This window comes from Trichosurus vulpecula, chromosome 1 (genome assembly GCF_011100635.1).
Source record: "Trichosurus vulpecula isolate mTriVul1 chromosome 1, mTriVul1.pri, whole genome shotgun sequence".
NCBI lineage: Eukaryota > Metazoa > Chordata > Mammalia > Diprotodontia > Phalangeridae > Trichosurus > Trichosurus vulpecula.
Genome location: NC_050573.1, coordinates 55840922 through 55865626, shown reverse-complemented (window position 1 = coordinate 55865626; position 24705 = coordinate 55840922). Strand labels below are relative to the sequence as shown.

Sequence of the window (24705 nt, the reverse complement as noted above, 5' to 3'; positions counted from 1 at the left end):
AGTTGTCTGTTAAAGTTGGTCATTGCATAGTGTTGCAGGTACTGTGTACAATGTTCTCCTGATTCTGCTCACTTCACTCAGCATCAGTCCATGTAAGTCTTTCCAAGTTTTTCTGAAGTCTACCTGCTCATCATTACTTGTGGAACAATAGTATTCCATTACATTCATATGCCACAACTTGTTCAGCCATTCCCCAGTTGATGGGCATTCTCTCAGTTTCCATTTCTTGGCCACCACAAAAAGACCTGCTATAAATATTTTTGTACATGTGTGTCCTTTTCCCATTTTTATGATCTCTTTGGGTTACAGACCTAGAGATGGTATTGCTTGGTCAAAGTGTATGCACAGTTTGATTGCCCTTTGGGCGTAGTTCCAAATTGCTCACCAGAATTGTTGGATCAGTTCACAACTCCACCAACAATACATTAGTGTTCCAATTTTCCAACATCTCCTCCAACATGTATCATTTTCTTGTTGTGTCGTCTTAGCCAATCTGATAGGTGTGATGTGGTACCTCAGAGTTGTTTTAATTTGCATTTCTGTAATAAGTAGTGATTTAGAGCATTTTCATATGATTAAAGATAGCTTTAATTTCTTCTCTGAAAACTGCCTGTTCATATCCTTTGACTATTTATCAATTGGGGAATGACTTTTATTCTTATAAATTTGACTCAGTTCTCTACATATTTTAGAAATGAAGCCTTTATTGGACACACTGGCTGTAAAAATTGTTTCGCAAACTTTTGTTATTATTGTGTAGTGTATGTATGTGTATTAGGTATGCTATGTATACATCTTTGGAAAGTGTTCTTTGGCCCATGATTTTGGGCACTGATGAAGTCTCTTTAACAAAATAAAAAGTCCTCGATGTCTCACTGAAAAAAATTTTTAAAAAATTGTTTCTCAGCTTTTGCTTTCCTTTTAATCTTGGTTTCATTGTCTTTGTGCAAAAAGCTTTTTAATTTAATGTAGTTGAAATTATCCATTTTGCATTTCATAATTTTCTCTATCTCTTGTTTGGTCATAAATTCTTCCATTCTCCATAGACTTGACAGGTAAACTATTTCTTGCTCTCCTAATGTGCCTATAGTCTCACCTTTTATGTCTAAATCATGTACCCATTTTGACCTTATCTTGGTATACAGTGTAAGATGTTTCACCCCCTCATTTTAAAGAAACAAGTTGAGGCCTAGAGGGATTCATGACTGCTCCACTGTAACATAGGCAGTTCTAGAACCGAGATTCTAATCTATGTCCCGTCTTTAAATCTTGTTTGTTTTACATTATACTGTGATGTTTCTCTATTCCCTTTTCATGTGGAAGCTGATGAATATGTTATTAGATAGCACGGAATTGTTGAGTTTTGCATGTCTTTTCTATTTCCCCTAATCTCTTTATGTGCAGGTGTTGGCATATTTTTGCATAGTACCTGTGTGCAGCAGAAACTGCCTTGTCACATGAAATTGTAGCCTAGTACACAAATGAAAATAACACAAAGGGAGCCAGATGGTAGCTAGTAACTTTGTAATTTTCCCCACGAAAATGCAAAAAGGAAAATATAGTGATGACAAGGAAGAAGAAAATTAAACTCTTTGGGCCTTTTTGTGACCATTCAGTATTTGACGATTGTGGAATGAGATAGTGGTTCTCTTGGGTTCCTGGAGAACTCACAGCATCTGAGTTAGGATATCTACTCAACTCCATTTGAAATGGTGAAGCAGTTCCTATCTAATGCTCAAACATTGTCATTTTGACCTCTTGCTCAACGTTGTTGCTTTTTGACTTTTAAGGCTTGCTCTGAGTGTTTTGAGAAAGCTGTGGAAAATGGTGAGAAAGCATGCTGATTTTAGATGGCTTAGATTTTAAGTGGGCCTGAGGAATTTATATGCATGTCTGGTGTGTACTGGCTAGCAAAATAACAGAAAATTAAGATAAGAATATTAAAGTGTAGTTGGACAATGTAGCATTATTTAATTTTTTGACATATAAAGTGAGTTTACCCAAATGAGGACATCCATTTCATCATGTTGACTATCAACATAAGATGGTTGTAAATATTTGTATTGTGATTTATTTTATTTAGTTATTTCCCCAATAAGTTAAACTTTATGGATCTGAATAGTCAAATTTCATGAGGGACCATGGTTTCTAAAGAACTCATTTGGGGACCTGAATTTACAAATCTTTATTTTCTGTACAAGATAAAGGATATATCAGAGATTAAATAAGAATCAAGAAAAAAAGTGTAAAATGTTGAAAAGAGAGCTTGATCCAAAGGTGGGTTTTATGGCTTCAGAGCAATTTGCTCCTTTTCTTGAAATACGTTTTTATATGAATTGAAATTATTCAAAGGTATATGTTATTATAGGGAAGATCAGGTTTTACAAACCCTAAGAGAGAGGACTGATGAGATTCCAGAGTTGAGTCTTGGATCTTTTCCAAAAATAGTTAAACTAAAGAGAAACACCTTCCAGAATAGAATTAACTAATTTAATACTAGGGATTATTTCAGACTTGATATCTGGCCTATGATAATGAGAAATATTTTGTTTCATAAGAGATTTGAAAGGATTGAGATCTTTTTCTTTTTAAGAATGAAAATTGTTGTTGAGTTATTCATTCATTACCACGTAAGTATACATTTAGTTATTAGATTTTTTTCCCCCTGCAGTCTTTTTTTTAAGTGTTGATTTTGATATTATGTTGTTGACTGACAGCATGGTAATGTAGACAGACCAGACTTGGCACATGTGACTATAAATCACCACAGAAGGCTGGTCTGTGTGGTTTCTTTTTTGTTTTTTTGTTTATTTTTCTATTCCTATGGTTTTATTTTTGTAGAGGACTACGAATGAAGAATCTCCCCTGTCAATACAGATCTTAAAAAGTTCTGCAAATTAGAGTTGGAAAGGAGTTGCTCTGGACACTAAAAGATTGGCTAGGTGTTTTCTAAAATCTTTAAGGCTCCAATATTTTCATGGAGTAGGAGGAGGAGTCTTGTCTCCACAACTGGATTTTAGGTTTCTTGAGCCTCAGGGATTGTGTCTTTTGCTTCTTTATGCATCCCTTGCAATGTGTATCACAGTCCTGAACACATTGAAGGCAGTCATTAACTTGTTCTATAGAGCACATACATGCATTGAACTCCTAAACCACCTGATCCAGACAGTTTAAATATATGGCTAGAGATAGAATCACAGACAAGCAGGACAGCTTTGAAAGTTGCTTGTTGAATTTACACTTCTTAGCCTCTCAAGGGGAAGATCAGAGATCAAGTGTATACTTGAACAGCAAGATCCGCATGATAGAGATGAGCAGTTTTAGGTATAATTCCCTCCTGTTCTGCAGTATATATGGGAATGCTCATTTTATGTGGTATTTCCTAAGTTCAGAATAAAAAAAATACTTAAACCAAACAACCCCAACAAAAAATGAATCTGAGAGGGATTTCTAAATTTGACTGTTGGTTTTGATAAACTTTGGATGAGCTGCATACACAATGTATGGGAGAGGTCTCTAGGTTTTGAAGGACTTTTGGACTTTTAACACCAGAGGATTTTATATTTGAGTCTGGAGGTAATAGGGAATGCCTGTAGTTTTTTGAGTGGAACATTGCTTTGACAGCTGAGTGGAGGAAGGAATCGAGTGGGGAGATCTTTGAGGCAGGCAGGACCACGCCACCCCCTTGCCCCAAGCAGGCCATTGCAATAATCGAGGCATGAGGTGATGAGGACTTTTAACAGGATGGTGGCAGTATCCGAGGAAAGAAAGGGGAATAGCTGAGAGCTGCTACAAAGGTGAAATCAATAAGACTCGTCAACAGCTTGGATATGGGGGGGGGTGGTGAGAGATAGTGAGGAATCCAGGATGACTTCTGGGTTGTGGGCCTGGATGACTGCGAGGTTGCCCTCAACAGTAATAGGGAAGTTTGGAAGAAGGGAGAATTGGGGGTGCTGGGTGGGGGGTAGATAATGAGTTCAATTTTGGACATGTCGTGTTTAAAATGTTTACAGGACATCCAATTCAAGATGTCCAAAAGGAAGTTGGAGAGACTGGAGGTTAGTGGAGAAGTTAGAACTGGCTAAGTACATTTGTTGAATACAGTCTTCTCAGGTAGTTTTATCCACAAAAGGCAGGAGAGATACAGAATTGTAGTTACTGGGGATAGATGGATCAAGTGAGGGTTTTATGAGGTAGGGGCCGTAGGTTGGTCATTAGTTTTTGTAGTTGAAGGACAACAATGGTTTTTCATGCCATGGGACAGATACATGTTTATAGGCAGAAGGGAAGCAGCTAGTAGATTGGGAGAAATTTAAGATTAGTGAGAAAATGAGGATGAGAGAAGAAGCAATCTGCTGAAGAGTACAGGATGGGATGTGATCACTGGTGCATTCAGAGAGATGTGCCTTGTTAAAGAGAAAGGCCACCTTACCATGTGAGATGGATGAAGGAGGAAATGGTGGCAGCAGGCATTTGGATGATATGAGATGAGGAAGGGAGAAGAGGGAGCTCTCAGCCAATGGCCTCAATTTTTTCATTGGAATATGAGGCAAAGTTCTTAGCTGAGAGGGTAGGGGATTGGGGAAGCCATCAGAGATTTGAAGAAGGATGAACAGGTTTGGAAAAACCACTGTGGGGAGTGGGATGAGTTTATTAAGGAAGTGTAAAAGAATTGCTTTGCAGCAGTGGGGCCCAGTTGAGGTTATGTACATAAATTTGTAGTGGACCCAGTCAACATGGGTTTTATGATTTTCTCCACCTTCATTCACCAGCATGTAGATGGTTGGAGTGATCCTATCAGGGCTGAAACATAGCAAGGTAAGATCCTTGGTGATAAAGGGCTAGAGACTTGAGAAGACAGTATAGAGTTGACCTTGCTCAGCAAGGGTTTAAGATGGGGAAAGAAGGAGCATAGCTAGGAGTGGTGAACTGGGAGAGAACTGAGGAGTCGGGATTGGAGGTCATTGATGATGTGGACAGAGAATGGGGTTTGGTTTTGGAAGGTGCAGTGCCAATGGATTGTGATCAGATAAGGGTATTTTAGATTTCATGCATCTGGAAATATGTTCTCCCTTTGTCTCTTAGCATTCTAAAGTTTTCAATATTCATATCAAGTGCCGTCTTCTACATGAAGCTTTTTCTCATGCATTCAATTACTAATGCCTACAAATTGCATTGTGTCTTCTTTTTAAAATATGTACGTTGTCTCCCCTTGCTTGGTTTTAAGCTTCTTGAGAGCAGGGATTGTTACGCTTTTGTTTTTCTTTTCTCTGTACCCAGCATAGTGCCTGGCACATAGTAGGCACTTAATAAGTGCTTTTTGATTGATTGCTTTGGTTTTCTTGTGTACTAAAGCAAAAATATTATCTACCTTTTTGTCTTAAGGAATTATTTTCAGATTAGTTGTTATACATAAAATACACATATAACTATAAAAAGTGTAATAATAAGTAAATTATCACTTGCTTCCTTCTGTCATCCACAGTAGTGGAATTGATTGGCCTACTGTTTTTTGGTTGACTTTATAGCTCCTGTGGAGTGGAATTGTGGTTACTTGATATAATATTCATCATAATTCATTATTTCTTGCAGCTCAGTAGTATTCATGTACCACAATTTGTTTAGCCATTCCCCAATTGATGGACCTCTACTTTGATTTCAAATAGGAAATTCTTTTCTAAGTAATCTGTTTTCGGGTTTGTGGAATACTGGGTTATTTGTTGGGGCAGTTAGGTGGCTCATTGGATAGAGTACTCATTGGATAGAGTCAGGAAGACTCCTCTTCCTGAGTTCAAATCTGTCCTTAGACATATATTAGCTATGTGACCTTGGGTAAGTCACTTAACCTTGTTTGCCTCAGTTTCCTCATCTGTCAAATGAGCTGGGGAAGGAAATGGCAAACCGCCCCAGTATCTCTGCCACGAAAACCCCAAATGGGGTCACAAAGAGTCAGATAGAACTGAAAAATGGCCCAACAAGAATTACTTGTTTAATCTATTCCATCGAGCTGCTTCTCTGTTTTTAACCAATATCAAATGATTTTGATGACTACTGCTTTATAATACAATTTGGGGTCTGGAAGGGGGTTTTTTTTTTTTTTTTTTTTTTTTTTTACAGTAAGCCTTAATTTGCTTCTTTGCAACTTCTACCCCTTATTCCTCACTATGTAGACTTAGTTAAATTCCTCTTCCTTATAACCCTTGATATAATTAAAGATGGCTGTCACATTCTTTCTAAGTTATCTCTTGAGCCTAACCATCCCTAGTTCCATCAAGTAATCTTTTTTTTTTTTTGGAGGGGGGGAAGGCATGGCAGTTGGGGTTAAGTGACTTGCCCAAGGTCACACAGCTAGTAAATATGTCAAGTATCTGAGGCCTGGTTTGAACTCAGGCCCTCCTGACTCCAGGGCCGGTGCTCTACTCACTGCACCACCTAGCTGCCCCAAGTAATTTTTATATTGCATGTTCCCAAGGCCCTTCAGCATTCTGATTGCTTTCCTTTGAGTCCTTTCTAATTTATCAATGTCCTTGTCAAAATGTGGTACCTAGACTATGTAAAATATTTCGGGTGTCATTGGACCAGAGTAGAATAGGATCACTTTTCTCGGCCTGAACACCAAGTTTTTCTTAATGTAACCCAAGATTGCTTTAGCTTTTGTGACTACCATATCATGCCATTGACCCACACTTACACTTGGATGTTTTTTCAGAGGAACTGCTGTCTAGCCATGTCTCCTTTGTCTTATGTTTTTGAAGTTGATTTTAAAAAAAACTCAAATATAAGATTTTGTACTTTTCCTTATTATATTTATTTACATGTGTATGTGTGTATATATATCTATTGATATTTTTTGTTTTTATATCACTTGCATTTCCCATTGTATCCCTTCTCTTCTCCCCTTCCAATCATGTCTTATAACAAATAATTAAAAAAAAAGAAAATTCAGCAAAACCAATCAACTCATTGAAAAAAATCTAATGTTAGATGTCATGGAAGTTGGCTAGCAGACTCTTCTTCTTTGGAGGTATTCAAGCAGAGGCCAGAAGACCATTTGTTAAGTATGCTAGTTAGAGGACTCCTTTAAGGCATGAGTTGGACTGGATTGTTGTATCATAGCTTTATCCATTCTCCCACTGATGGACATCTACTTTACGTTCCGTTCTTTGCTACGCTAAAGATTTTGGTGGAACTGCATGACTGGGGACCACTTTATAGACTTCACTACTATATAATGTCACCTATTCAGCAGGATATATAATATAAGGGCTTTATTTTTATCACTGACTTTCTTGGGCTATATTTTGAGGAGTGAAATCTCCGGAGCAAAGGGTGTCTGGTCATTTTAGTCACTTTCCAGAATGACTGTAGCAGTTCACAGCCCTGCCCATACCACTTCAGTATTTCAGCCCCTCCAACATTGACTATTCCCATCTTCTGTTGTTTTTGGCAGATTGCTGGCTGTGATTTTCGTTGTTTTGACTTATATTTCTCCTAATGCTCAAGAGAGTTCTTTGATGTGGTGTGTAATAGTTTGAACATTTTCTTTTGAGAACTGTTTGTCCTTTGACTGCTTATCTACTGTGGAATGACTTATATATTTATCTTCGTTCCATATGTAACTTAGAGATTAAACCCTAGTCAGAGAGATTTGGTGCAGATTTTAAAAGATATTTGATTTGATTATGTCTGTTCTTAGATTTATTGAACCCTGGGTTATTATGTTATTCTATATTTAACCAATACTAAATGTTTTTAATGATTACTGCTTTGTAAGATGATTTGAAGCTTGGAAGTGCTATTCCCCCTTAATTCCTACTTTTTTGATTATTTCCCTCGAGATTCTAGATCTTTTCTTCTTTGTCTAGTTTTGTGTAAACTGTCCTTCAGTAGTTTGGTATAACACTAAATCTGTAAATTAAATTTGATGGTATGTTAATTGACCTGGCCCAAACATGAGCAATGAATATCCCTCCGGTTATTTAAGTTGCTCTTTAAAGGATGTTTTGCAAATTTTATTTATATAAGCCTTGAATAGTGTGACTTGGTAGATCAGATGAGATTTCCCTTTGTGTTATTTCCTCCCGGATATTGTTTTTGCTACGTAGAAATACTGTTGGTTTTTGTAGGAGCTTATATTCTAAAGGGGCAGGGGAAAGAATCAGGGAAATATAGAGCCTGTGCATGGAGGCAGAGTCAGTGGGAAGGTGTTCACCCTAGAGTATGTCCTGGGTGCATTGATGGTTGGACAGGATGTCAAACATGGTCTGGGACAGTAGAGAAGGTTGTGAGTCCCTCTACTTATGCTAGATTTTTTAAAATGTGCAAGACTGTGGGATAGGCAACCTGATGTAGTGAATGGAAGGAGTCTCTCCTTAGAGTCAGATATCTTGCTCTGACACAAACTCTGCGACCTGTTTACCTCTCAGTGCCCTAGGCAACTCTCAAGAAGATGGTAGCAGGTGAGTGGTTGATTTGCATTGGTAAAGAATTTCCTTTCTGGGAATTTCCTCCCTCTGCCATAAAATCAGCAAAGATAGCTTTCTGCCAGTCACTTCTTTTCATAGCTTGGGTATCTTCACCCTGTAAAATGAAGGCATTAGAGTTGTGTTCTGTGTTTTCACATCTTCTGCTGTGTGTTCTTGTTAAAATACAGCAACTGTGGAGCTATTTTAAATTGAGCAAGTTGTCCAGGTTTATCCGAGAGATGACGTATACATTTTCACGTGTGTGTTATGTTCAAACATTCAGAGAGCCTGAGTATCTTTTCAAGCCTTTCAGACTTGCTTTAACACATTTTCTTACTCTGATTTATACTGCAGAATTTTGTTCAGTCACAGTGGTATTATGATGGGATTCGCAGTGAAATGCTGTCTTGGGAAATGTTGGCTTTTAGTTTAGCATCATGAGTATGAGTACTAGAGTTCTTTATGTGACCAAACTTGAAACAAAACAGCAAAAACCTTTATTGACTAAGGTTGCTTCCCCTCCCTAGGACTAAGTTTCTACCTTTGTAAAATATGTGGTTTGGATTTATCATCACCTTTTATTTATTTATTTTTTAAAATTCAGTTTTGTTTTATTTTCAGTTGAAATTCCCTCCCTCTTTTCACCCCCCCCCCCCCATCCATTGAGAAGGCAAGGAATAGACTGTGATATATATGAAATCATTGAAAACATATTTCTACATTAGCCATCTAAGGTTCCTTTTAGCTTTAACATTCTGTGATTCTATAAAACCACTGAGCCTTGCAGGTAGTAGGGGCTTCATAAATTTATGTAGAATTAAATTGACCATGATGCCTTATTCAAGGGAAAAATAATTTTCAAGTGCTTTTCAGTCATTCATTTACTTTTCAAGTATGTGATTTTTACCTAGAATCTGAAAGAGCACAATACAAATACTTTCCACAGTTTAAGTGCCCTTGTGTCAAACTTTCCAGTAAATAAATAAAGGAATTCTTGAAACATGTTTCTCAATCATTTGTACTTACTGGAATGGAGAGGAAAATTGCCAGGAAGTCTCCAGCCAGAGACTTTTTTAAGTCTTTTAAGGGCTTAAAAGTTCTTCCTCCTTTTCTACAGACTTGCTGGCTTAAAAGATTGGTGTTAGCTTCATGAATTATAAAGTCAATTGTAACAACCCTTCAGTCCCTGTTGGAATTTCTCTTGCTGTCTAGCTATTTCATGTTCATAGGTGGGGTGCACTTAGGTAAGTCATGTCCTTTCTTTGAGTCCTATTTCCTGATCTATAAGTAGGAGATGGAATAGATCAATCAAGCATTTATTAAGCTCCTACTCTACAATCCTGCCCAAAAAGAGCTAAAGTGATGTCTAAGGTCACCTTCAAATCTGGCATTCCATTTTCTCAGGTCCCTCCCATGTTTGATGTGTCTACTCTAACGGACCTTCCAGCTCTGATATTGTATATTCTAAAAATAACTGTGCTGTAGCTTTCCTTAGAGTATGGATCCAGTGGTGACATAATAAACCCTGTCATTCAGTAGAGAAGTAGCTTAAGATTTCTTCAAACTAGAGGAGTTTGTAGTCAGCATTTTTTTTTTAATGAAATACCTTCAATGGGCCTGGTGCTGTGCAAGACACAAAGATTTCTTTCTTGCTCTGTGAAAGAGAGATGAGAATAGACAAACAGTTGCAATGCACAGTAGAGCCTGAGGGGATAAAAAGATCCAAACAAAATTATTTATGACATCTGAGGAATGAAAAGTAAGTTCTGACTAGAGGGGTAGAAGAATAGGCGTAGTATCTTAAATAGTAACAGCTGGCGTTTCTGTGGGGCAGCTAGTGGCATTGTGAGTAGAGCTGTGGACCTTGAGTGAAAAAGGCGCTCCGCTTCCTGAGTTCAAATGTGGCCTCACACATTTATAGCCGGGTGACCCTGGGCAAGTCGCTTAGCCTTGTTTGCCTCAGTTTCCTCATCTGTCACATGAACTAGAGGAGGAAATGGCAAACCGCTCCAGAATCTTTGCCAGGAAAACCCCAAATGGGGTCATTCACAATTGGACACGACTGAGATGATGGAACAACAGTGAAGCATTCCTGTAACATTCTAAGGTTTGCAGAACTCTTCACCTGTGCTCCCAGGTGATCCCACAGCAACCCTGGGAAGTAGGTGCTGTTGTTATCTTCATTTTACAGATGAGGAGACTGAGACAGAGAGAGTTGTTAAGTGACTTGCTCAGGGTCACCTAGTAAATATCTGAGGCAGGATTTGAACTCAGGTCTTTCTGACTCCAAATCCAAGACTATTTGCATATTTTACCGTGCTGCCTCCATGCTTCATGGATGAGGTGGCATTCGAGCTGGAACTTAAAGGATTGTTAGGATTTTAAATGGCAGCAGTGTGGGAGTTGGTCTTTTTAGTGGGACACACACACACATGCATGTGGATATATGTTCATTTAAAAGGAATCATTGTGTTATAGCATAGAGCAGAATGATGCTCAAAGTTATTACGTAGAATGTTGGATCTAATCAGATGCTTCCTGAACATTCCAAGTATGTCTCTTTGGTAAATACATGTTGGTTTTAAAGTTAGCGTCGACAGACTCTAAACATAGCATCAAAGTAATAACGTTTGTACTATGAACACCTCTTTGATGTATTCTGGGCTGTCATTAATGAGATCTTTTGTGGCAGAGAGTGTTAATAGGAAGAAAGGTGCCATTTCCCCTATACTGGCCCTTTGTTGGCTCTCATCACAAAGGAGAATTCTTTTTTGACCCCAATGGCCAGCAGGCTTCCAGGCTTTCCAAAGAAATAGTTCCAGGATTTTTGGCTTAAAGAAAAGGGCACTTTCCCTTGAAGGTCCTCAGGGAGATCAGACATGCTGTAATAGAAGTCCATGCTAATTAAATACTAAAGTGCCAAAAGGCATTTCAAGGCAGAGAGGAGGGGAACTCTTTACCAGAAGGTTTGATGCATGTGGCCCCAAGGGTAGATTTTAGGAAGAACTAGCCCCTAACACTTGCTGACTGTGTGACCTGGGGTAAGTCATTTTAACCTCTCTGAGCTTCACTTTTCCTCATCTGTAAAACAAGGCAGTTGGACTAGATGGCCTTAAAGTGCCCTTCCAGCCCAAAATGTATGAGTCTGTCAGTCTTGTGGTGCTTGGTTAAAACAAAGAGATTCTCATTAGTTGCTCTTTGAGGCCCTTTTCAGTTCTAATGTTCTATGTACTATGTTAATTAATAGCTTTAAACAATTCTTATTTATGTGTTGCTTTAAGGTTTTACAAAGGCTTTTGGGTTTATAGTTTTAAGCTTACAAAGATTTTAAAGTTTTCTCACTTTGGCCACCTGAAGGTACCTGGTGTTGAGTACTCTTAGGGGTGTTGAGGTCTTTCAGCTTATGATCACCAGTTGCCTTGGTGGTTGATCTCACTTGTGGAGAAACTGGGTCTTTGTGGGAGTTTTCTTTTTCCCTTACATCCTTTCCACTTGACACATAGCACTTTTATTTGTAAGCTCTCTAAGCACTAATTAAATTCATAGCACACTGATGTTGTAAGTATTACACCTACTTTATGGGTGGGGACCTAGGCACAAGGGTGAGGTGAACTGCTTTTAAATTTCTAGGCCTAGATGAAAGAGCCCTGGCCTCAAGCTGGATCACTGGGTTCTGATCCCATTTCTGCCTTTGACTCACTGGCTAGGTGACCTGGGGCAGGTCTTTTCATCTCTTTAGGCCTCCATTTCCTCATTTGTAAAATGAAAGAGTTGGATTGGATTATTTTAATATTTTATTTATTCTCAATTACAAGTAAAAACAATGTTTAGTTTCTTTTTAAATTTTGAGTTCCAAATTCTAACCTTTCCTCCCTCTCTCCCCCCCACCCCACCTCGAAGGCAAACAGTATGATATAGCTTACATATGTGCAGTTATGCAAAATATATTTCCCTATTAGTCATGTTGTGAAAGATAACATAGATCAAAAAACACAAACAAGTAAAATAAAGTTTTTAAAAGTAGGCTTCTATATGCATTCAGATTCCATTAATTCTTTCTCTGGAGGTGGATAACATTTTTCATCCTGAGTCCTTTGGAATTGTGTTGGATCATTGTATTGTTGAGAATAGCTAAGTCATTCACAGTTGATGATGATGAGAATGTGACTGTTTCTGTGTACACTGTTCTCCTGGTTCTGTTTACTTCACTTTGCATCAGTTCATGTAAGTCTTTCCAGGTATTTCTGAGAGTATCCCGCTTATCATTTCTTATAGTACAGTAGTATTTCATCACAATCATATACCACAACTTGTTCAGCCATTCCTCAGTTGATAGGCATCCCCTCAATTCCCAATTCTTTGCCATGACAAAAAGAGCTGATAAATATATATATATATGTTTGTACACACAGACACATGTATCCTTTTCCTATGTGTGTGTGTGGTTTTTTTTGGGGTACATCCCAAAGTAGACCTAGTACTGGTATGGCTGGGTCAAAGGGTATGCACAGATTTGCAGCCCTTGGGATATAGTTCCAGATTGTTCTCTAGAATGTTTGGATCAGTTTACAACTCTACCAACAATGCATTAGAGTATCCCAGTATTCCAACATCTCCTTTAACATTTTGTCATTTTCCTTTTTTTTTTAAAGTCACTTCTTTTTATTTTTATTAAATTTATTTTTTGTTTTTAGTTTACAACACTCAGTTCCACAAGTTTTTGGGTTCCAAATCCCCCCCCCCCCGCCCACAACATGTAATCCAGTGTAGGTTCTACATGTACTTTCACATTGAACTTATTTACATAATAGTCCAGTTGTAAAGAAGAATTATAACCAATGGAATGAATTATGAGAAAGAAGAAACAAAAACAAAAAAGAAGGAAAAAAAGAGAGCAAATAGTTTGCCTCCATCTGTAATCAGACTCCATAATTATTTCTCTGGATGTGCATAGCTTTTTCCATCATGAGTCTTTTGGAGCTGTCTTTGAACTTTACATTGATGAGAGGAGCCAAGTCTATCAAAGTTAGTCCTTACAGATACTGTGTGTCTGTAATCGTGTATAATGGTCTCCTGGTTCTGCTCCCCTCACTCAGCATCAATTCCTATAAGTCTTTCCAGGTTGTAATGAAGTCCGTCTGCTCCCCATTTTTATAGCACAATAGTATTCCATTATGTTCATATACCACAATTTGTTTAAACATTCCCCAACTGATGGGCATCCCCTTGATTTCTAATTCTTTGCCACCACAAAAAGAGCTGCTATAAATATTTTTGTACATATTGGTCCATTTCCCACTTGTGTGATATCTTTGGGATACAGCCTTAGAAAGTGGTATTGCTGGGTCAAAGGGTGTATGCACAGTTTAATAGCCCTTTGGGCATAGTTCCAAATTGCTCTCCAGAATGGCTGGGTCAGTTCACAGCTCCACCAACAATGTAACAATGTTCCAATTTTCCTACACCCTCTCCAGAGTTTATAATTTTCCTGTTTTGTCATCTTAGCCAGTCTGACAGGAGAGATGTGGTACCTAGGAGTTGTTTTGATTTGTATTTCTGTAATCAGTAGTGATTTAGAGCATTTTTTATATGACTATAGATATTTTTAATTTCTTCCTCTGAAAACTGCCTATTCATATCCTCTGACCATTTCTCAATTGGGGAATGACTTGTATTCCTATAAATTTGGCTCAGTTCCCTGTGTATTTTAGAGATGAGGCCTTTATCAGAGACACTGGTTGTAAAGATTCTTTAGCAATTTTCTGCTTCCCTCCTAATCTTTGTTGCATTGGCTTTCTTTGTACAAAAAGTTTCCAATTTAACATAATCAAAATTAACCATTTTGCATTTTGTACTGCTCTCTATCTCTTGTTGGGTCATGAATTCTTCCCTTCTCCATAAATCTGACAGGTAAACTATTCCTTGCTCTCCCAAATTGCTTATAGTATCAGCCTCTATTCCTAAATCATGAACCCATTTTGACTTTATTTTGGTAAACGATGTGAGATATTGGTCTATGCCCAGTTTTTGCAATACAGTTTTCCAATTTTCCCAGCAGTTTTTGTGAAATGGTGAATTCTTAACCCAGCAGAAGCAAAGAGTAGATTGCCGTAGTCATTGACTGCTGCATCTTGTGTACCTAACCTATGTCATTTTCCTTTTCTGTCATGTTAGCCAACCTGATAGGTGTGAGGTGGTGTCTCAGAGTTGTTTTAAATTGCATTTCTTTAATCAATAATGATTTAGAGCATTTTTTCCCATGACTATTGGAAAGCTTTGCTTTCTTCTTCTGAAAACTGTCTGTTCATATCCTTTGACCATTTATCAATTGGGGAATGACTTGTATTCTTATAAATTTGACTCTGTTCTCTATATGTTTGGGAAAGAGGTCTTTATCAAAGAATCTTGTTGCAAAATTTTTTCTCAGTTAAGATTATTGTGTTCCTTCTATCCTGTTTAGCCCCTTGCTTATCCTTCTCTTTCCTTTCACTCTGTCCATCTTTACATGTTTGCTTCTGACTGCTCCTTCCCTCAACCTGCCCTCCCTTCTATCAGCTTGCCCTGCCCCCTGCCCCATTTTATCCTCTTCCCCTCCTACTTTCCTGTAGGGTAAGAGAAATTCCTGTACCCAATTGAGTGTGTATGTATTCTTTGATCTAATTCCAATGAGAGTGACGTGTCTGCTATACCACCCCCTTCTTTCCCTGTACAGTAAAGGCTCTTTTGTACCTTTTTTATGTGAGATAATTTGCCATATTTTACCTCTCTCTTCTCCCAGGGCATTCTTCTTTCTCACCCCTTAATTTTATTTTTTTAGATATTATCCCATCATATTCAGCTTATACCCATGCCCTCTCTCTATGTATGCTCCTTCTCAGTGCCATAATAATGAGAGTTCTTAGGAGTTACAGGTATCTTCAAGTCAGATTTTCTGTTTAGCTCTGGTCTGTTCATCGGGAATGCTTGAAAGTCCTCTATTTCATTAAATATCCATTTTTCCCCTGTAGGATTATACTCAGTTTTGCTGGGTTGGTGATTGCTGTTTGTAATCCTAACTCCTTTGCCCTCCAAAATACCCATATTCCAAGCCCTCCAATGCTTTAATATAGAAGCTGCTAAATCTTCTGTGATCCTGATTGTAGCTCCATGATACTTGAATTGTTTCTTTCTAGCTGCTTGCAGTACTTTCTCCTTGACCTTGAAGCTCTGGAATTCAGCTATAACATTCCTAGGAGTTTTAATTTTGGGATCTCTTTCAGGAGATGATGGGTGAATTATTTCAATTTCTATTTTACCCTCTGGTTCTAGGATATTGGGGCAGTTTTCTTTCATTATTTCTTAAAATATAATGTCTAGGATCTTTTTTTGATTATGGCTTTCAGGTAGTCTAGTAATTATTAAATTATCTCTCCTGGATCTATTTTCCAGCTCATTTGTTTTTTTCCACGAGATATTTCATATTTTCTTCTATTTTTCTTTCTTTTGATTTTGTTTATTGCTTCTTGATATTTCATGGAATCATTAACTTCCACTTTTTCAATTCTGATTTTTAAGGAATTATTTTCTTTAGTGAGATTTTGTGCCTCCTTTTCCATTTGACTAGTTCTGCTTTTTAAGAAGTTCTCTTCAGGATATATTTGTGCTTCTGTTTTTATCATTTGGCCTATTCTGTTTTTTTTTTAAATTTTATTTTACCAGAATACGAATACAAAATAGAGAAAAGAAACAAAAACATATCATAAACTTAAATATTGAAACTTAAATATAAAGTAAGAAAGAAAAAAAGTGTGTCATGTGCACAGCAGAACATAGAAGATTCAAAATATGTAACAATAAATTTTCATTTCAAGAAAGCCTGTATGATAAATGATACACCTTGTGTTGAGAATTGTTCATCTTTTCTTTGCTTCCTTGTGTTTTCTTTTGTTCTCTGTTGTGCACTTTTTAACTTTGTTCTTTTTCCCCCTCCCCTCCCCTCCAGAAGGCTACAATATAATTTAGATATGTTTCTTGATATATACATACACATACAGATATATATACACACACACACTTATACATGTATACATGCATATATAGACTTATCCTTTCCCAAACATACTCTACTCCTGCTCTTTGTTTTTTAATATTTGTACATATCTTTTGTTTCCTATCCCTCCTGCCTCCTCTACTTTACCTCTACCCGCTACATCGCCTTCCTATTACTTGCCTTCCCCCCCCCCTTCTACCAACCACCCTGCCCTCCTGTTACTTGCCTTCTCCCCTCTAAGGATCCCTCCCATATCCTCCCATTCCCATCCTCCACCAACTACCCTGCCCTCCTAATACTTGCCTTCCCCCCTCCAAGGATCCCTTCCCTATTCTCCCATTCCCATTGATCTGAACTCCCTTTACCTATTCCCTCTTTCTCCCCTCTAAAAATCCCTCCCTTGTCCTCTCCCCCCTCATTGTACCCCTACCATTTTATTTCTTCTAAATTTAGAAGACTTTTATACTCTTGTAAATATATTTGTATTATTCCCTCTTAAACCCATTCCCGATGAAAGTAGGTTACCAGAACTACCAGCATTCCTCCTCCATCTAAATCCTCTGTATCGTTTCTTCTTCTTGCACCTCTTTTGTATAAAATAGTTACTGTTTTTAGCTGTTTCTAAATGGTTTTACTTTCTAAATTCATTTCATGCTCAGGTTTATCCATCTCTTTCTTATGAGATTGACAATTATTAATAAGAACGTTAGACATACATTTTACATTTTATGTTATATAAAAGGTAAGCAGTCTATTCTTATGACACCCTTATAGTCAGTCTTTGGTCTGTACCTTATGTTTCTCTTGGTTCTTGCATATTGAATCTTCTATTAAGTTGGGGATTCTTTTTAACAACGTCTTGAAAGTCTGAGGCTTTGCGAATGTCCATTTTTTTTTGCATTCAAGATAGTACTGAAATTTGTAGGGTATGATATTTTCGGCTGAAGCCCCAGGTCTTTTGCTCTTTGATATTGTGTTCCAAGACCAGCGGTCCATTAATGTCTCTGCGTCTAGGTCTTGTGTAATTCTAATTGTGGCACCATCATATTTAAATTGTTTTAATCTTGATGCATTTAATATTTTATCCTTGAGCTGGGGGTTTGGGAATTTGACTATATTCCTATGAGTTGCCCTCATAGGATCTCTTTTTAAGTGGCGTGTGATGGATTTTCTCTATTTCTACTTCCCTGCCTTGTTCTAATGCTTCAGGACAATTTTCTTTAATTATTTCTTATATTATTCTATCAAGATTCTTTTTTTGATCATAACTTTCAGTTACTCTGATTATTTTTATATTTTCTCTTCTTGGTCTATTCTCCAGATCTGCTGTTTTTCTTAAAAGGTGTTTCACTTTCTCTTCTATTTTTTCATTATTCATGTTTTGTTTAATTATTTCTTGATCTCTTTTAATTTCACTGGCTTCACTTTGCCCGATTCTAATTTTCAAGGTGTCATTTTCCTCCTTGATATTCTGGATCTCCTTTTCTAATTGGTTGACCTTCCTTTCATAACTTTCTTGTTTTTCTTGGATTATTTTTATTTTTTATTTTTTTAGCTTTTCCTCCATCTCTGTCTTTTTTAAGATCTTCTATAAATTCTTTTTGGGCAAGTGATCATTTGACGTTGCTCTTTGGGGGTTTCTTTACTTCAATATCCTCCTCGGAAGATGAATCCTGGTCATCTCTATTCCCATAATAGGGGTCTCTACGGTTGGATTCTTTCTCCTTTGCCTGTGCTTTTTTTTTTTTTTTTGCGTGGTTTTTGTAATACCTCTAGCACTGAGGTATGGGAAATGGTGCCTCTTGCCCCAAATCTTCAGTTCTCTCCTCTAGCCTGGAACCAAAGACAAACCTCCAACCTCCTGTAAGTGCCCATAGCCAGGGGCTTTCTGCCCCACTGCTTATGCACTCACCAGGTGTGTTCTAGTTCCTTCTCGCCCCCACTGCTCCTCGGAGCGCAGCTGGGTCTGGCGTTCCTCGTCAGCAGAGGTTCCCGCAGTCTTCCTAGGCTCAAACGCACGACTCCCCTTTCTATTCCGGGGTGAAAAGTTCCAGTGCCTGGGACCGAGGCAGCCTCTCAAAACAACTAACCCAGGGGCTTGCTGCTAGTTATTTAAGCAGCTTGCCACTGTGTGTTGTTAAAATGGAACCTAGCCTGGAGGTGTTTATTGCTTGCAGGGACCAAACCTGGTCCTGGGGTTTTTCTTCAGATCTTCTCAAACTGTCGGAGGAAGACTCCGGTTGTACCCCTATTTTTCTTTGTCTCCACCTATACTTTGTTTGCCCTAAGGTGCCATTTTAACTCTTTTGTGGGGGGAAAATTCTTGAGAGCTTGGAATTTTCTGACCTACTCTACCATCTTCCCAGAATCCTCTCCCCTATTCTATTTTTTAATGTGTTATTTTCTTCAATGTTTTTTGGTGGCTTCTTTACCAAGCTGTTGACTCTTTTTTCATGACTTTCTTACATCATCTCCCCCCCCCCCCGTTTTTCTTCTATCTCTCTCATTTGATTTTTGATTTTTAAAATACTTAATGAGATCTTCCAGGAAATCTTTTTTGGGCTTGAGACCAATTCATATTTTTTCTTTGCAGTTTTGGATGTAGCAGTTTTGACTTTGTTGTCTTCTCCTGAATTTGTGTTTGCTCTTCCCTGTCACCATAGTAACTTTCTACAGTCAGGTTCTTTTTTATTGTTTGCTTATTTTTCCCAGGGCAGCTAGGTGGAGCAGTAGATAGAATGTGGGGCCTGAAGTCAGGAAAACTCATTTTCTTGTGTTTAAATCTGGTCTTAGACTCTTACTAGCTGCGTGACCCTGGACAAGTCACAACCCTGTTTGCCTCACTTTCTTCATCTGTAAAATGAGCTGGAGAAGGATATGGCAAATCACTCTAGTATCTTTGCCAAGAAAACCCCAAATGGGTTATGAAGAGTCAGATACAACTGAAAAATGGCTGAACAACAACAAACATTTTTCCAGCCTATTTCTTAACTTTCAGATTTATGTTAAAGTTGGGCTCTGCTCCAAGGGTGAAATGAACACTATCCCAAGCCTTAGAGTTTTTGTGCAGCCTTTTTTGAAAGCTAATTCTGGAGATCTATAAGTTTTCAATTTTTCCAAGTGGTATGATATAAGGAGAGGTGTGTTTACTACTCTCCTGGCCTGTGCTCTGATCTGTGAGTGACCACAGGCACTCTTTTCTGCTGTAGAACTGTGATCAGGTTACCTTCTCCCCTGGGCCGCAAGCTCTGGTGTGCTAGTGCTCCTCCTTATTCTGGGACTGTGACCTGGATTCACATCTGGGCAGTGCCACAGTCCTGCACTCAGAGCCAGCAGAGAGATCCCTCTAATCTCCTACTGACCAGTGGTCCAACCCCCTTACCACCCATGGCTGACAATTCCAGAAACCACTGCTGCTTGATTCAGTTGCCCCCAGTGCATACTGTTGGCTTGTGCTCTTCTCTCACCCCAGCGCAACAGACCTTTCCTGCCCACCTTCTAAGTTGTCTTGGGCTGGAAAATTGTTTCACTCTACCCTCTATTTTAGTTCTCCTACTCCAGAATTCGTTTTGAAGAGTTATTTTTAACTCTTTTATATTATTTGGAGAAGAATTTGGGAGAGCTCAGGTGAGTCCTCACCTTTTCTCTCCCATTTTGTCTCTGTCTCTGGACTAGATTTTGATAAGGGCTTCCACTGCGAGAGGCAGCACTGATGGGGTAGACGTCCTGACCGAACCGACCTGGACATTGTTAGTTCCTTTCTTTGTCTTTGGGATTTATGGATGGCCCTGTTAGTTGCTTGGTCTTGTGTAGTATCCGTGTCCTTATTTTTCTCACAATCATAATAGCCAACATTTTATATCTGTCCCACTCCCTGTACCAGATGTTCAAACCTCCTCCTAAAACATCCCACACCACTCCTCATCCCCACCCTTATGGCTGAAAAACTTACCTCATGTCCCCTTCTTTTCGCCTCATAACCTCCACTTTCCTCCTCCCCCACCCCTCTTTCTGCACAGTCTCTGATAAAGAGGTGGCTTTTCTTGTCGGGGTTAACTCTGTTACCTGTACCCTTGATCCCATCCCCTGGTGGCCTTTGCTGAAGAATGTCCCCACTGTCATCTACCCTCCCTCTTGTCCTCTTCTAGCTTTCTTCTTCTTCCTCTTCCCCTTTATCTTTCTCCTAATAGCTGACTAAAACCACCCTTTGCAAAGTCAGAGGAGACAATACGATACTATAGAAAGTGTGCTGGCTTTGGAGTTAAATGACCTGTGTTCAAATCCTGCCTCTGTCATTTGATACCTCAGTAAGTCACTTAACCTCGCCTGGTCTCATGTTTTCAGCTACAAAATGACCGAGATGACCTCTGAGGTCCCTCCCAGCTCTAAATCTGCGCTTCTGTGACCAGTGATCTCTTAACTGCCAGATCCAGTGGCCCTTTAAAAACCGTCCTTCTCCAGCTCTTCTCTGCATCTGACATGGTTGTCCGCGCTCTCTCCCTGCAGACGCTCTGTCTCATTGCTCCTGTGGTTGTCCGTGCTGGACCGTCATCTCTAGCAGGCCCCCTGTGGTCGTACCCCAGGCTCTACTCTGGGTGCTTTTCTTTTCATCTCTATTCACACAACTCCCTGAACTGTATTGTCAGTCCCAGTCTCTCTCCTAAACAATTGGAAGGAATTTCCAAAGAGGAAGAACATACCAGGCAACTCCTTCTACTTTGGATATTCTCACTGTTGGGAAGTTTCTCTTGACATCAGATCTCCCATTACTCCTGCTTTGCCCTCTGTGACCAAGCCAAACAAGTCTGATTCCTTCTTCACGTGTGAGTCCTTCAGATACTTGAAAAATATTATGATCTCTCCCTGGTGTTTGTTTCTTTAAGCTAAACAACCTCAGTTCTGTCAGCTCGTCCTCGTGTGACATCAGTGCAAGGCCTTTCACAAACATCCTGGAAAGTCTCCCATTTGTCAATATCCTTCTTGTACATTCATGCCCAGAACCGAGCCCCGTACTCCAGATGAGGGCTAAGGAAGGTAGTGTCCACAGTGTCCACTGTACTGTCACCTTCCTCTTATTAGGATCTGTGGCTGCCTTCATGTAGCCCAGGTTTGCATTAGCTTCTTTGACTGTCGTTTCATACTGCTGACTCATTGGTGAACTTGCAGGCCACTAAGGCCCCTGTATCTTTTTCAGAATAGCTGCTGCCTATCGATGCCTCCTTTATTTTACACCAGTAAAGCTGATTTTGTATACTCAAGTGTAGGACTTTACCTTTATCTCTACTGAATTTCATCTTACTAGATTCAGACTCTAGCCTTTCAGGATCATTTTGGATCCTAATTCTGTCATCCTTCAAGTCTCTCCCAGCTTTTTGTCTTTTGAAAATTGGATGAGAATAGCATCTATGCCTTCATTCAAGCCCTTTATCCAAATGGTAGACAGATCCCTGGGTCACTCCACTGGAGGCCTCTTGCTGTGTGGCCTTGAAGCATCTCAATTTCTCTTTTGAGTATAGCCATCTAACCAGTTCTGAGTCTATCTGACTGTATGATTGGCTAATCCTGACCTTCCCATCTTCTAATCTAGGTAAACTGTGTCTGTAGTATGTTCCCATTTCTGTTATCTACTGGTTTAGTGGGGGGAGTTGTTTGGTACAGTGGAAGGAGCACTGGCTTTGGAGTCAGAGGACTTGGTAATTGCCAGTGTAACATAGGACAAGCCACTTAACTTCTTAACTTGTGGTTCTTCATCTGTAAATTGGGGAGCTCAGGCTCCAGTAGCTCCTTCTTACCCCCAGGATCAAATATAGGTTGCTTTGACATTTAAAATTCTTCCCAGCCTCCTTCCCAGCCTGCCTTTCTGGTATGTACATTACTTTACCCTCAGTATGCCTTTGGGCTGTTCCTCACACCTGGGCTGTCTCCCGCCCCCCCCAACCTCGTCCCCCCCAATCTATTATTTCCTCATTTCGGAGAAGCATTAGGTGGTGTGGTTGAGAATGCCGGGCCTGGAGGCAGGAAGATGGGAGTTCAAATTTGGCTTCACATACTTTCTAGCTGGGTGACCCAGGGCAAGTCTTACTTGATCTCTGTTTGCCTCAGTTTCCTCAACTGTTAGGTTATTTGTGAGGAGCAAATGAGATATTTGTAAAGTGCTTGGCACATAGTAAGCACTGTATAAATGCTAATTTTCCTCCCTTCCATCTTTCAGATTCTCTAGTTATGTTACCTTTGGCTCAGCTCAAGTGCTGCCTTCCATATGATATGCCTTTTCTAATCCCCCTCACCCCAGTAGTTAGTACTCAGGTGCCCTGCCCCCCATGTCACCTTGTATCTATCTTTTATCTCTCTTGTATTTTTTTCTCTTCCCCTGGTAAAGTGTAGGATCCTGGAGGGCAGGAGTTCTTTTCATTTTCTCTCAGCTGACAGCATAGATTTATACAAATTAAAAACTGTGCTTAGGTATCTGTTATTGCAAAAGATGTGCTTTTAGCCTGCTGCTCTAGGGGGTCATTAAATGTGCACGTATGATTCTACATGTTGCTCTGTTGCTAAAATGAGTGTCCAGGCTTAGCATTGAACTTAGGACCCATAGTAGCCTTTGTTGTGAGTGAGCATAGTGTTTTTAGTGTAGCTGTAGAAAGCTGAGCTACGTCGGGGCTGGGTTAGGGTTTAACTGATGTGAACATTTGAGTACTGAAGTATTTATTTAAAGGTGCTGTGATTTTGTTGTTGTGAACCTTAGTACTCATGAATTTCTGTGTCTGAACAAACCATCACCCAGTGGCTTCTCAGGTTTTCATTACTTTCTGGATGCTGCCAGATGAGAGACCTCTAAATAAGTAAAGTGTAACTTCAGTGAGCTAATTTGACTCATTCGTTTCCCTTTATAGTTAACACTATGAAATGTGAATATTTCGTGGAATAATAGTTTGGAAGGGACTTTAGAGGTCTAGTCCGTCCCCTGATTTTAAAATAAGGAAACCAGACACTTGCCTAGATGTGAGTTGGAATTTGAATTCAAGTCTTCTGACTCCAAATCCATTGCTTTTCCTACTATACCACATTAGCCTTTTATTTGCTTGGATTGAATAAACAAAACTAAATCTTTGAAATTTGTAATACCAGTCTTTGGTTTTGGGCAGTAATATTATTCTGAATGACATCCCCTTAATTATGCCAGGATAAAATCATTTGAGGTTGAGAACATACTTATTTTAATTTCTCTTATTTCTAAAATGCAAAATATCCTTCCCTCCTTTCTCGAATAAAGTTTAATAGTAATAACATTACATTCATATAGAATAAGCTTAGTGTTTTTTTTTTCATTTTTAGTAAACATTTTATTTACTGACCAACACAGCAGTTCTAAAACTGTAGCTTCTGGAAGAACCACTTGTTTTTGCCTGTCTTGTACCTTTCCTCAAACTTGACCTTGGCCTCCCTCCTTGCCTTATGTTTTAGTGCAGGGTCACGGAACACATTGCTGTTGACAACTCTTTTGTCCGGTGGGATATCCACAGAGTATCTGGTGGGCATGAGGTGGTAGTAGTTATAAACTTCCATGAAGGACTTGATTTTCGATCTCTTGGCAATCTTCTTTTTGCCCATTGCTGCAGTCACTTTTCGAGGGTAACGGTCGATACCTGCTACCAAGGCGTGGCTGCAGGGCCTGTTGGAGGTCCCATCATCAATATTCTTGATGATGACAGCTTTGTGTCTGGAGTACTGACTGGCCAGGACCAGCACCACCTTCCCGGGTTTCACGTACTTGCCCATTTCGACAAGAAGCAGGTTGCTCCTAGAGCCAAAGGTGAATAAGCTTAGTATTACAAAGTACTTCATGGTTCAGTGGAATGAATGTTCAGTTGGGAGTCAGGAGACTCGGAGTTGTAGTCTGAGCTCTCTAGGTACTAGCTATTTGTGCAATATTGAGGAAGCTGGCGAGTTATCCTCTCTGGGTCTAAGCTTCCTCGTTTGTAAAACAGATAGGAAGACCTCAAAGTGATACTGATAAACATGCTAGCTATTCTGTTCTGCACCTGGATGATTTCTTAGGACCATGTTCCAAAGTGCTCATTCTACTCTTTACGTCTTTAAACACACACACACACACACACACACACACACACACACACACACACACGTGCGCGCGCAACTATGAATGTCATTTATAGTTTGAATCTCCTTCCCAATACCAAAAAACTCATC

At 39.2% G+C, this 24705-nt stretch overlaps 2 protein-coding genes across 2 annotated transcripts in view; one reads left to right on the top strand and one right to left on the bottom strand.

The window, feature by feature from the left end:
• Nucleotides 1-24705, top strand: part of ELL (elongation factor for RNA polymerase II) — a 150723-nt gene that overhangs the window by 52783 nt on the left and 73235 nt on the right. The window lies entirely within an intron of this gene.
• On the bottom strand, nt 23863-24279 carry LOC118853496 (60S ribosomal protein L27-like). The gene has a single exon (XM_036763618.1). The coding sequence runs from the start codon at nt 24271-24273 to the stop codon at nt 23863-23865; it is 411 nt and encodes a 136-aa protein (XP_036619513.1). The 5' UTR covers nt 24274-24279.